General features: G+C 47.4%; 1 protein-coding gene across 3 annotated transcripts in view; it reads left to right on the top strand.

Annotated features, from left to right (window-relative positions):
* The window catches only part of SYN3 (synapsin III), a 496131-nt gene extending 484450 nt beyond the window's left edge, over positions 1-11681 (top strand). For 2 of the 3 annotated variants that reach the window (XM_086401179.1, XM_086401181.1), the window contains 3 exons: positions 325-412; positions 4121-4409; positions 7983-11681. In XM_086401179.1, the coding sequence (XP_086257305.1) occupies positions 325-412; positions 4121-4409; positions 7983-8115 (510 nt within the window). In that variant the 3' untranslated portion in view covers positions 8116-11681. The remainder of the gene's footprint in view (positions 1-324; positions 413-4120; positions 4410-7982) is intronic. The other variant, XM_086401180.1, reaches the window with a different exon arrangement.
* Positions 11682-12862: the final 1181 nt, after the last annotated feature.

Below are 12862 nucleotides of genomic sequence, written 5' to 3'. Positions count from 1 at the left end.
CTTGGAGAGGGCGTGGGGCAGCCTTCTCCACTGGAAATGTTCTGTCTTGACCTGCTTGGTGATTACACAGGTGTCTCCACGTGTAGAAACTATTTGTGCTGTGCACATTATGTAAGTTTTACCTCAGTAACGATGGAGAAGGAAATGGCAACCCACTCCAGTATTCTTGCCTGGAGAATCCCATAGACAGAGGAGCCTGGCGGGCTACAGTCCATTACACAACTGAGCACCTCAATAACAAACATGTTTACAAATCCTGCCCTCCCACCCAGGAAGTGAATGGCTGTAGTGGCCACAGCAGTCTTCTTTTCTCTTCTGCTTTAGGCTCCTCAGACTAAACCAGCAAAATCCCCTGGGCAAGCCCAACTGGGTCCTCCACTTGGACAACCCCAGCCACGGCCACCCACACAAGGTAGGACCCACAACGAGCCACCCACCAAGAGAAACCATCCAGGCAAGGATGCTGAAATGCACTGAGGGATCCACATGTGACTTCCAAAAAGGCACTCTGAAAAACTCCATGTTAATACTTAATTACCAGACTTATTCCCTTGCTCTGTGTGCAGAATGAATGAGACCATGAGGTTGTCACTCCCTTAAAGTCAGGAAAGGAGGGAAGAAAGACCGAAAGTAAATGTATTAAGTACCTAATATGTGCCAGGCCCTATGCTAGGGACTTTCCCATTTATGGTCTCATTTTCAGCTTCCTAACATGTCAGCAATGAAAACAGGGGTATTTCCTTTTTACAGAGGTAGCTGTTGAGGCTTTGTGCAAGGAAGCACAAGAAAATGGCATGTTTACAAGTCTGGTCTTTCAGATCTTCTAGAAAGTGCCTGCTTCCTAGCCGCTAGCAGTGCCTGATTATAGATTTATGAGCCAACCAGCAAGAGTGAGAAAGAAAAATGGAACATTACATAGAACCTTGTCAATTCGAATCATTCCTCAAAAATATCCCAGTATTACTAAGTAAATGCCACCATTTATCAGAGAATGTATGAACTGTTGATGACAAGATGAAAGGAGACTGTGGCAGTAACTAACCCCTTCTCTTGGGCTGCCAGCTGCTCGCGTGTTCTCACGCTCAGGCCTGGGGCAAAAGTCACCCATGTCCTCTCTCGATGTCAGAACCTTCCAGGCACCCTCATGGCTCTAGTGCCAGCTTAGGGCCTCAGGTCAGCTTCACCCCAAGATGCCAGGCCAGGCATTTTCACGGTGATTTTTTAAGGACCTGCTTTAAGACCCATCGGAAAGAAAGCACTGCTATCACACTGGGACCTTCCCAGGCGCCTTTATCAAAGTAATGGATTCATTGCTTCTTGGGAAAATGAGCCTTGGGCAGCAAAGGGCTTCCTCTTCCACAGGTCTTATATAAAACACCCATTCATCCTTCTCGTCTGTGCTTCTCTTCCTGGAAAAGCAGAAAGCGTTTAAGAAAAGGGAAATTGCAGGACTTACACAACTGCGTGCCAGTGAACACTGGGTTCTTCTTCAGGCAGATGAACACGTTTGAATCTACTTACAGTGTCTCCCTCTGGCAGACTTAGGCAAGCTACCTCACTTCTCAGAGGCTCAGTTTCCACAGTGATGAAGGAGGAAATGACATCTGCCTGTTTAGTAAGGGGGAGCTGCCTGTGAGATAATGCAAGAGAAGCAGTTCTAACTAGCAAGGTGTCCCATTGTGGAGGTAGTGCTTAGTAGATGCTAGTAATTTACTGCTAATAACCATCAGTCATGTCCGACTCTTTGGGACGCCATGGACTATAACCCACCAGGCTCCTCTGTCCATGGAATTCTCCAGGCAAGAATACTGGAAGGGGTTGCCATTCCCTCCTCCAGGGTATCTTCCCTAACTCAAGAGTCAAACCCAGGTCTCTTGCATTGCAGGCAGATTCTTTACTGCCTGAGCCATCAGGGACTTTAACTGTTAAAAGCTCACTATTAGAGACTTCCTACGCAATCCAGAGGATTGCACTCCACCTCAGGGAGTGCAGTGGAACTAAGATCCCACGTGCCACACAGTGTGCCAAAAAAAAGAAAATCTGGGTCCAAAGAGATGTCAAGTAGATGGAGAAACAGGATAGGGACCTCAAAAGGAGACAAAAGGGATTATCAAAACCTTTGAGGCCAGCAAGGATGCCAAGAACTTTATTCTTACTGGATTTTTCTGTAAGGAAAGCAGTTATGCTGATATAAAGAGACACTGCCAGAATAAACTCTTATATTTTTTAAAACTCACTATTAATAATTTGTGTCTTACTAAGCTTCCCTGCTGACTCAGTGGTAAAGAATCCAACTGTCAATACAGGAAACATGAGCTCGATCGCTGGGTCAGGAAGATCCCCTGGAGAAGGCAATGGCAACCCACTCTAGTACTCTTGCCTGGGAAAATCCCATGGACAGAGGAGCCCGGTGGGCTACAGTCCATGAGAGTCACAAAGAGTTGACCACAACTTAGTGACTAAACAACAACTACAAACAACACAACGATGATAATATACACGTTGTTCTTAATGACGTCATCGTTAAGAATACTTAGGACCACCGCAGCCCACTGTCCTCCTGCCAGGCGATAATTCTTTGCTTATAGAATGTTCAAAAATGACTGATTCATCACCCCGCCAGGCTCTGGCTGTGCCTCTGCCTTACCGTCTCCTTTCCCACTCTGCCCCAGGACTTACTTTTTCAGCCACATTTGCACAGAGCGCTTCTAAAACAGAGAGCTACTGTATTCTTGCTTCCTCTACGGCTCAGAGTAGAGACACGCTCGATAAATAAAGAGATATTATTTTAAGGGACAGGAGGCTAAACATACTTTTAGTGAGTTGAAAAACAATCAATTAAAAACAAATTAGGATAATTAAAGAAAATACTCATTGAATTAACATTTAGAGTAAAAATAACAGGGCTAATTAAAACACAATGCTTTCATTGAGTTCCCAAATTAACAAGATCACATTATTAACTTGTTTTTTGAACTCACTACTCATTTTCAACTCAGTGAAAGTGAAGTTCTCTTCTAAGGAACCTCATCATCTTTTAGCACTGATCCTGTGCTAAAGCAAATACTAAGCAAATACTATCTACATATAAGTTAATTTTTTTTCTATGTGCTCAAACAAAAAGTATTATTATTATTTTTTTTTTTTTTGCTTTGCCAAGAAGCTGAAAGAAAATTACTAGTCTCCTGGTGAATCTCATCTGTATAATAGGGACTAAATGAATAGTTAATAAATGAATGAATAAGAGTCCAGATTTTCTAAGATACTAATCAGCCTTGAGGGGCAGAGTGTTGGGGAAAGAGGGGAGATTTAAGATAAAACTAGAAAACATATTTTTTTTGGACCTATGGTGAGTTTAACAAAACAAAAAAGCAAACCAACATTTAAAAATGAGAAGCTTTTACATAAAATCCAGATTTCCAGCTCCTGTGACGGAGTAGGAGCTCTAGAAACAGTGGGCAGCTATGTGGCAAATGCCACTGACGCTTAGTAACACCTGCTCCCTTAGTGACACTGGCTTCCCGGAGGGTGCTAGCAATAACAAGCCCACCTTCCAGTAAAGGAGAAGTAAGAGATGCGGTTTCCATCCCTGAGTCAGATCGCCTGGAGGAGGGCATGACAACCCACTCCAGTATTCTTGCAGGATACTGGGAATCCCATGGACAGAGGAGCCTGGCGGGCTACAGTCCATGGGATCGCAGAGTCAGACACAACTGAGTGACTTAGCACGCATAGCCTGCTCCCTTGGACAGGGCAAGGACTCCTTCCTTTGCCTCAGGCATGTATTTTTATACATGTCAAAATGTAATTAACCCACAAATACTGTTCTATAAGCTGCTTTCTGTCTAGTAGTCTATATTAATATTTAGCATATATTATCAACAGCATCCCATGGCATTTAATATTGTTCTGCCACATCATACATGATGACCATAGCGCATTCCATTACATGAATGTATCTTAACGCTCCAGTCAGTTCCCCTACAGTTGCGCATTTGTATTGTTTTCAGTTTTTCACTGGCAGGAAGAACCCTGTAATGAACGTCCTCAAAGTGACACCTTTGCACAGCCTTATTTATCCTAAAAGAATTTGAATGGAATCATTTTTTTCTCCCTGTAGGGGGCCCTCGCCCAGCTCAGTCTCCTCAGCCCCCAAGATCTGGGAGCCCCTCCCAGCAGAGGCTCTCCCCACAAGGCCAGCAACCCCTGAGCCCTCAGTCTGGATCGCCACAGCAGAGATCGCCAGGGTCTCCCCAGCTCTCCCGTGCATCTGGAGGCAGCTCTCCAAACCAGGCCCCCAAGTCGAGCGCACCCCTTACCTCGCAGCCCCGGCCTCCTGTGCAGGGCCGCAGCGCCTCCCAACAGGGCGAAGAGGCCAAGAAGCCAACATCACCCCATCCCCATCTCAAGTAAGTGCTTTGGGACCCAGGAAGGGCTGAGAGTGGACTTGCGGTGTGGGTGGAGCTGGGCCGGCTCAGGGTTGGGGACTCAGAGCAAGACCCACTAAGGCCTCACCCCAGCTTTGAATGGGCAAAAGGAGGCCTAGAGGATGGAACCTGGGGGGCAGGCAGGACCTAGCAAGGCCCGAGCATAGGTTAGGCCCCACTGTGATCCTCCATGTGTACCTGCATCAGGTACTCCTTGCTGCATAACAAACCACCCTGAAACTTAGTGGCTTAAGAAAGCAGCCATTTTCTTTGTTCATAGTTTTTTTTCATTTAGTCACTTGTACTGAGTTTGGTTTAGCTGGGAGGATCTCCCAATGGTCTCTCCTGGAGAGTTACCAAATAAAATGCAGGATGCCCAATTAGATTTGAATTTCAGACAATGAATAATTTGGAGTGTATGCCTTCAAATATTGCATGTGCTTAATTGCTCAGTCATGTCTGACTCTTTGCTACCCCATGGACTGTAGCCTGCCAGGCTCCACTGTTCATGGGATTCTCTAGGCAAGAACACTGGAGTGGGTTGCCATGCCCTCCTCCAGGGGATCTTCCCAACCCAGGGATCAAACCCAGATCTCCCGCACTGCAGGCACATTCTTTACTGTCTGAGCCACCAGGGAAGCCAAATATTGCACGGGTTAGACCTATATTCAAAAAGTTTTTTTTTAATCTGAATTTCAAACTTAACTGGGTGTCACGTATGCTTACTAAATCTAGCAACCCTGCTCTCCTGGGATTGCTCATAGGGCTGTAGTTATCTGCCACTTACCTGCGGCTGGCCAGTCCAAGAGGGCTTCTGCACACATCTGGATATTGGTGTCACCTGTCAGCCGAGCCTCTCTCTCTCCTGGGGCCTCATCCTCCAGCAGGCTGGACCCAGCTCCCTTATGTGGTAGAATTACTTTCCAAAACGGCAAAAGTAGAAGCTTCGAGGCCTCTCAAGGTTCAGCCTTAGAAGCTGCACGATGTCATTTCATCCCATCATAGGCTTTTGATAAAAACAAGTCACATGGTCAAGCCCAGATTAAAAAGGTGGGAAAATAGACTCCTTTTTAAAACCGTATTTATCGGGCTGTGTCGGGCCTTATTTGCAGCATGCGGGATCTTTGTTGTGTCACGCAGGCTCAGGAGTTATGGCGCATAGGCTTAAGTTGCTCCTCGGCATGTGGGATCTTAGTTTCCTGACCAGGGATCGAACCCATGTCTCCTGCATTGCAGGACGGATTCTTAACCACTGGACACCAGAGAAGTCCTGGAAATAGACTCGTAATACAAGGACCTGCAAAGTCACCCTGTGAAGGCTAGATGACTGGGATGGGAGGGAAGCTTCCATCCCAGGGCACACATCTGTTCTCTCTCTTGTTTCCTCTCAAGCCCATCTCTTGGTTTGAGGTCAGAGAGAGAGATCCCAATTGTATTTTCTTTGGAAAGTTTTTCCTTTCCTTCAATTCCAAACAAGCTAACCATAAGTTTTCAGAAGAGGTAATATATTCACCTGGTTCAAAGATCTAAAAAATATTGGTGTTTTTATTGAAAACCCTACCCCATCTCATTCTCATCCAATGCTTTCCTGCCCCCTGCTCCCCAAAGGTAAGCACTTTTGTTAGTTCTAGCATGTTCCTCCAGTATTCCCTTATGCATATACGGAAATATATGTTCTGTTTCCTCCTCCCACTTATTTACACAATCAGCAGTGTTCACTATCCACGCCATTCGCTCCTTGCTTTTACATTTAGCAATGCATTCTGGAGCTCTTCCACGCAGGTCATTAACATTTTATCCTTTTCACAGCTGTATAATTATTCCACTGTGTAATTATACTGCAATTTATCTAACTAATCCACTGTAAATGGAAATTTGGTTTTCTCTTACGAAGAAGGCAGCAGTGAATGGCCTTAAAAACAAGCTTTTTCTTACATGTGCAGGATCAACTGTATAGAAAATACCTGAAATGGTGTTGTTGGATCAAAGGATAAAAGCATTTTTAGCTTAGTAATATTAGCAAGTGGTCCTCCAGCAGCAGGCATAGAGGTTGACAGCACAGACTCTAGAGTCAGACCACCTTTGGGTTCAGTTTGAAGTCTGCCACTTAAAAGCTGCCTGACCTCAGAAAAAAGTTACTTAACCTCTCTGTGCCTAAACTTCTTCACATGCAAAAGGGCAATAGTATTTACCCCACACGGTTATTATAAGAATTAAAATGAGTGTTTGCACATTTGGTGCTCAGAATGCTGCTGGCTCCATACACGTATATCTTTGGCTGCCTCTCACATGTCAAAAGATGCAGCCCAGCTAACCATAGCACAGACAAAGGCTCCGGAACTTGAGCCAGGTTTGAGCGCTAACCTTGTAGTAGCCTAGCTGTGTGGGTGTGTTACTCAGTCACGTCTGACTCTTTGAGACCCCATGAACTGTAGCCCCCAGCCTCCTCTGTCCATGGAATTCTCCAGGCAAGAATACTGGAGTGGGTTGCCATGCCCTCCTCCAATGGATCTTCCTGACCAGAGAGCGAACTCGAGTCTCCTGCATTGCAGGCAGATTCTTTACCATCTGAGCCATCAGGGAAGCCCAGCAATCTAGCTAACAACACTTGAATCTCCTGGTTGATGCTCTAAAGTATTATTTGGTTCAATTCAGGTCAACAGGTACCAAACGCCTTAGCAAACACCTACTCTGAACTAGTCTTGAATAATACCCTGGGTGGAAAAAGCAAGGGGTAAAAGATAGCCCTGCTCTGAAGAAGACTTGAGTCACTTAATGTGGTGATAAGAGCCTGTGTGGATCTCTCCTGTCTTTCACCCCCACTAGACTGTGAGCCCCTTGAGGTCAGGGCCTGAATCTCATTCATGTTTGGAGCCCTGTCGCCTGGCATTCGGCTGGCACAAAGAGTCAAACACTGCCTTTCAGATAGGAGGCACTGTGAGAACTCCGAAGCGCATCGGGATGGCCATAAGAGCTTCAGGCAGGGCTGGAGTTGAAGCCCATGGTGTCCGAGCTGCAAGAGGCCTGAGGCTGGGCTGGACCAACCCTCTGTCTCACAGATGAGGGAAAAGAGGCCCCGCTCAGTGACTTTTTTGCCCACAGCTGGAGGAACAGATGGCAGAAAGGGTCTGGAACACAGACCCTCTGATCCCCAAACTGGCGCTGGAACGTATAGGAGGAACAAGCCTAGCCTGCTGCTACCGCACCTTACAGCTTGCCAGGCGGGCGTGTGCACTGAGGCAGGAGAGTGGGCGAGCAGCTCTCCAGCTGTGCCTGACGTCTGAGCAATCTGTTTTTGTGGGAAGAATTTGAGCCTTGGATGCTCCCTGTTCCTGCTATGAGCCTCAGTTTCTGCACCTTTAAAAAAGGAGGGTCCCAGTAGCCACCTGGGGGGTTAATTGTGTGTGTGGTACAAGTGTGGGGATGCCTGGCTGCTGGGCTCAGTATCCTTGCGGTGATGGGGTTCATCCAGCCGGCTCCCAGGCAGGCCCCAGGACTCATTTCCTGGGGAATCCAGCCATGTCACCCCCAACTTCCTTTGCCTTTCTGTTTCAGCAAATCCCAGTCCCTGACTAACAGCCTCAGCACATCTGACACCTCCCAGCGAGGGACCCCCAGTGAGGACGAGGCTAAGGCCGAGACCATCCGCAACCTGAGGAAGTCTTTCGCCAGCCTGTTCTCTGACTAACCATGGTCAGGCCTCTCCTGCCCCACCCTCCATCTCAGCCTTGGTTCCTGCTGGGAACAGAATGGAGGGCCTGAGAATATCCTTTCCAAATGCCTTTGATCCAGGAACTGAGTTCATGTGTACCCATTTCCCTTTGCCGTGGCGTTCCAGCGTCATCCAGCCAAGCGGTGGGCATTTGAGAGCCTCCAGATTCCTCAAAATGGGCCTTACAGATGGGTGTCACATCCACCTTCCTGCCCAGACGCTTGCTCCCTTGCCTCGTTAACCAAGCGAGACATCAGTGTGACTGGTTCCACATTGCTTGTTAGTGTTTTGCTTGCCTTGGGGAAGGGCCCCCTCTGACCCTTGCCCCCATTTCCATCAAATGCAGATGCTGAAGTCAGACCTCAGCAATGTAGGAGGCAATAACCTTTTGACAGTGTTCTACAAACAAAAGGAGAAAAGCCCAGCCAAGGGAACTTAGCACCCACCCGTGTCAGTTCCATCCAAGCTCAAGAGACGGGCCTGCAGACCAGGCAGGCCCAGGCCCCATCACCCCCGCCATCAGTGGGTCTTGAGGACCCCAGAATGCATTCAGACCATGTGACACGTTGAGCCTTTCAGAACACAACAGAAACAGCGGGGAGGCTTTGCAAGGCCACTCCCACCCAGCATGCTATCCTAAATTGGACAGCCAAGAGTAGACCCCGGGTTCTTTTAGGAATCACTACTAGTTCCCAGAGGGAGAAGATGTCCTCAACTAATCAAGGCCCCTCCACCCATTCTGTGTTACACCACCGTTCAGTCTCTCTGAATTCCCACCGGGAATGCTGTTTCCCCCTCAGGGACACACAAGGAACCATAGACAATGAGCAGACAGATGACACAGGATCAGAAAGTGCGATGACAGTAACTTCTAGCTCAGTGCTTCAGACTGAGCAGCAAGGCATTGGTAGGTTACTCAGTTACAAAAGGGTTCACTGGTCAAATGTGCTTAGGAGATACTGTTTTGGGTTTGTTTTCTGAGCTTGATAGTACCTATATCAAAGGTGTTTGGAATTCCTGTAGTAAAGAAATTAGCTTTAACTTTGTTTAAGCCACATTTATTTGACTAAAAAAGTTAACTGCAGAGCTGGAAAATGTAGCCCTGACTGTCTTCCCAATGCTCTTTCTCCTGCATCAGACTCCTCTGGGGAGGGGGAGGGTTGGGGGGGGGTGTCCTGATCACCAAGCACCTGGTGCTAGAAACATCATTGGTGTCAGAACCAGCCTCCTGGTTCTAGAAAGCACTGAGGGTATTAGAACATAGCCACACTGTCCCCTTACATCCCACTTAGCAACTTGAGGGGCTTCCCTGATAGCTCAGTTGGTAAAGAATCCACCTGCAATGCGGGAGCCCTGGGTTCAATCCCTGGAGAAGGGAAAGGCTACCCACTCCAGTATTCTGGCCTGGAGAATTCCATGGACTGCAGTCCATGGGGTCGCAAAGAGCTGGACACAACTGAGCGACTTTCACTTTCACTTGCAACTTGAGACACAGCTTCCCCTTACTGCTCACAGGGAAAGAAGAGAGGGAGGTGAAAATGAAAGCGTCCTTGGCCTGGAGCTGCAATCTGAATAAAAGAATGCAGAGAACTTGTCAGGCAGGTGTAACACCACGGAGCCATGTGTTTTAGGAGATTAAGAAGACAGGAAATACACGAGGCAGTCGTCACTCTCCCACTCTGGAAGTAAGACCAGAAGAAGAAATCAAACTGTCTCACCCAATTCTCACTTGGCAATAAAACACAGCCCAAAATACACAACGATGTGGTAACAGGCTAGACAAGGTTCCTCAAAGCATAGGACATGGCCATGGGCACAAGTCACTTCATTTCAGGCCAGAGGGCCCAGAACTTCTGCTCATCAGGCCTTGAACCTGTGTCTCTGTCAACCTAAGTGTTTGGAATGCCCCTTGAAGTCAGACCTGCCCTGAGCTGTGTGGGAACACTGCTGCTTGAATGGTGTTGGGGTGGAAGCGTCACACCCAGTGGCCCCATAAACAGTGGTGACATGGCTTACATTGTCCCACTTTCCTGTATGCTGTCCCCTGTCCCTGAAAACATCGGAACATTCAAACACCAGATATTCCAGTACAGTAGCACACTCATTTCTCAGGCTAGGCATCCTTGTTTTTATAGCCGTGCATGGACAACCCCCGGACATGAGACAAAGGGTATAACCAACACTGAAACAAATTCTCCCACTGGTCTGCGTGTGAATGCAGAGACCATGCGTGGTCCTTTGTGACAGTCCCCAAAATGGACTGGTTTCTCATGTAAACTAGCACATGTTCCCTCCACACATTTTACCTTTAATAATTGTGATATTTCTAAATGAGAAAGAACAAAATGAAAGGGGCAGAAGAGTCACTCTGGAGAGATTCCGGAAGGTCGTGTTTGTTCGTTTTTGCTTGGTTTCACAACTCCAAAGAAAAGCTAGCATCTCCTGTCCACACTGACTTGGTGAGGCCGAACCAGGACAAAGATCCATTTGGTTTGTGCTGACATGTAGCACAGTGAATAGAGAGTTTAAAATGCAGCCCCGCTGGACACCTCCACCAGCTGCAGAAAATACCTTCTTCCAGATCTTCCTCCTAACAGCCTGGTTAAAAAAGGGCACTGTGACTTAATTGTCACATCAGCTTTCGAGGGACACTGGAATCTACACGTCCTTTCTCTTCCATTCACCCTCTGTCCCCTGGTTCAGTCCCTGCTGATGGGGCAGTTAGTTCTACCTTTCCAGAATTTCAGGGTGATAGGCCTTCACGCCCACGGTAACAAACACAGGAGTAAATCCCGTGAGCCTGAACATCAGTGACCTTCTGGAAGTTCTCATCTGAATTTGCAATGAAAGGAGCTTGAGGGGAAAGCACGTTGGTGCCGGCAGCTCGTGAACAAGCTGCGTGGGCACAGCACAGCGCCTGCCGTCGGCACACAGTTGGTGTGCGGGATGTGTGTTAGACTGGCCCTTCTAGAAAACTGTGAAGTCAACAAAATGCAAACAAAGTGTTAAAAGTACAGAAAAGGTTTGTTTTTTCTGAGAGTATCAATGTGAGGAAGTCACTTGCCCAGGAAAAGAATTAAACCAATAGAGAGATCAATGAGCTAAGAAGCTGAAGAAAACCTGTGCTCCACGGGAACAAGCAGAGCAGGGGCTGTGGTGAGCGTGGACCCCTCAGGTGAACTCTCTGCAGGGCCACCACAGCTGGGAGCAGAAGGGACACGGTGCCACTGTCAGAATCGGTCAGGCGGCATGGTGAGCAGACCAGGATAATACCAAAGCCTGTCCAACTTTTCCAGACCCAGGACCCAGGGGTCCCTCCAGATCACCCAATACACAGCAGAGCCCTACTCTGGCCATCCCGCCCCTCCCAGCTCTGTGCTTCATGTTCAACTTTGTAGAACAGGTTGGTGGCTCAGTTGCTTTTGTGTGTTCAAAATTGGTGAAAGGATGCAGGTTAGGGTACAGTGTAAGCATGTGAAGTCAGCCTCGCAGATACAAGCTGTAACTCAATTATGCTGGAGGATTAAATAGCTCTGAGAGCACTTGCATATGCGTGGTTTTCTTTGTCCGAGCGAGCGCGGGGACTGGTGCTCCCCTGTCCCTGGGATTCTACAGGCAAGAACACTGGAGTGGGTTGCCATTTCCTTCTCCAATACTAATTATCCCCACTAAGTGTCAAAAGTTGTCCTGGACTCCAGGGCAGTCACAGATTAAACCCTGTTCCAGTCTACTATGTAGACTTTAATAGCAGGTGGCATTTTGGGTTTGCTTGCAGACAAACTGGAAGGTTGTGCGATAAGCAAGTCAAACCAGCCCATTAACCAAACACAATGCATAAAGGCCACAGAGGCTCCCTTGTGTTTCCACAAACGAAACATGCAGCCGCAAGAGAGGAGACTCATAGATTCTGTTCAGAACCCTCTCAACGGGCAGGCCAGGAAGAAAAGAAGAAAAATATTTTTTGAAATTTTAGTGTGTCATAAAACCAATCTAAACATTCCTTCTACAGTTGTATAAGAGAAGAGAGAGAGAAAATTCTTTAAAGTCCCAAGTATCTTTCATTATTTCTATTCTGATTGGTCCTGCTGCTGCTGCTAAGTCGCTTCAGTCGTGTCCAACTCTGTGCGACCCCATAGACGGCAGCCCACCAGGCTCCCCCGTCCCTGGGATTCTCCAGGCAAGAACACTGGAGTGGGTTGCCATTTCCTTCTCCAGTGCATGAAAGTGAAAAGTGAAAGTGAAGTCGCTCAGTCATGTCTGACGCTTCGCGACCCCATGGACTGGTGCCCACCAGGCTCCTCCGTCCATGGGATTTTCCAGGCAAGAGTACTGGAGTGGGGTGCCATTGCCTTCTCCACTGATTGGTCCTACTACTTGTAATTTCAATTTCCAGCCTATCATATTTAAGTATCTGCTGTCTCTGGTCTTTTGTTGAATCTAGAGCAGAAGCAAATTAACATCTCCTTCCCTCTTAATTAACATTTCACCTGGTTTGCTCTGGGACAGCAGAAACTTCAGTGCTATAACCTGTTCGCGAATCCCAAAGAGGGCCATTTAATTAAGATGAAACCTTGTCATGTGACCTAATACTTCCATGTTTTATCCACTCCACATTTTCTGCAGTCAACTGGAGGCTGTCCAAAGGAGTGTTAACCCTGCCTGGCTCCTCCCGGAGCACTGTAATTTGGCAGGGTAGGAGAAAAACAAACCTTGGTTCAGGGTC

Source organism: Bos grunniens, chromosome 5 (assembly GCF_055505025.1).
Source record: "Bos grunniens cultivar Pamir isolate PY7600 chromosome 5, Bosgru_T2T1.0, whole genome shotgun sequence".
NCBI classification, from domain to species: domain Eukaryota; kingdom Metazoa; phylum Chordata; class Mammalia; order Artiodactyla; family Bovidae; genus Bos; species Bos grunniens.
This window is presented reverse-complemented; position numbering and strand designations above follow the sequence as displayed.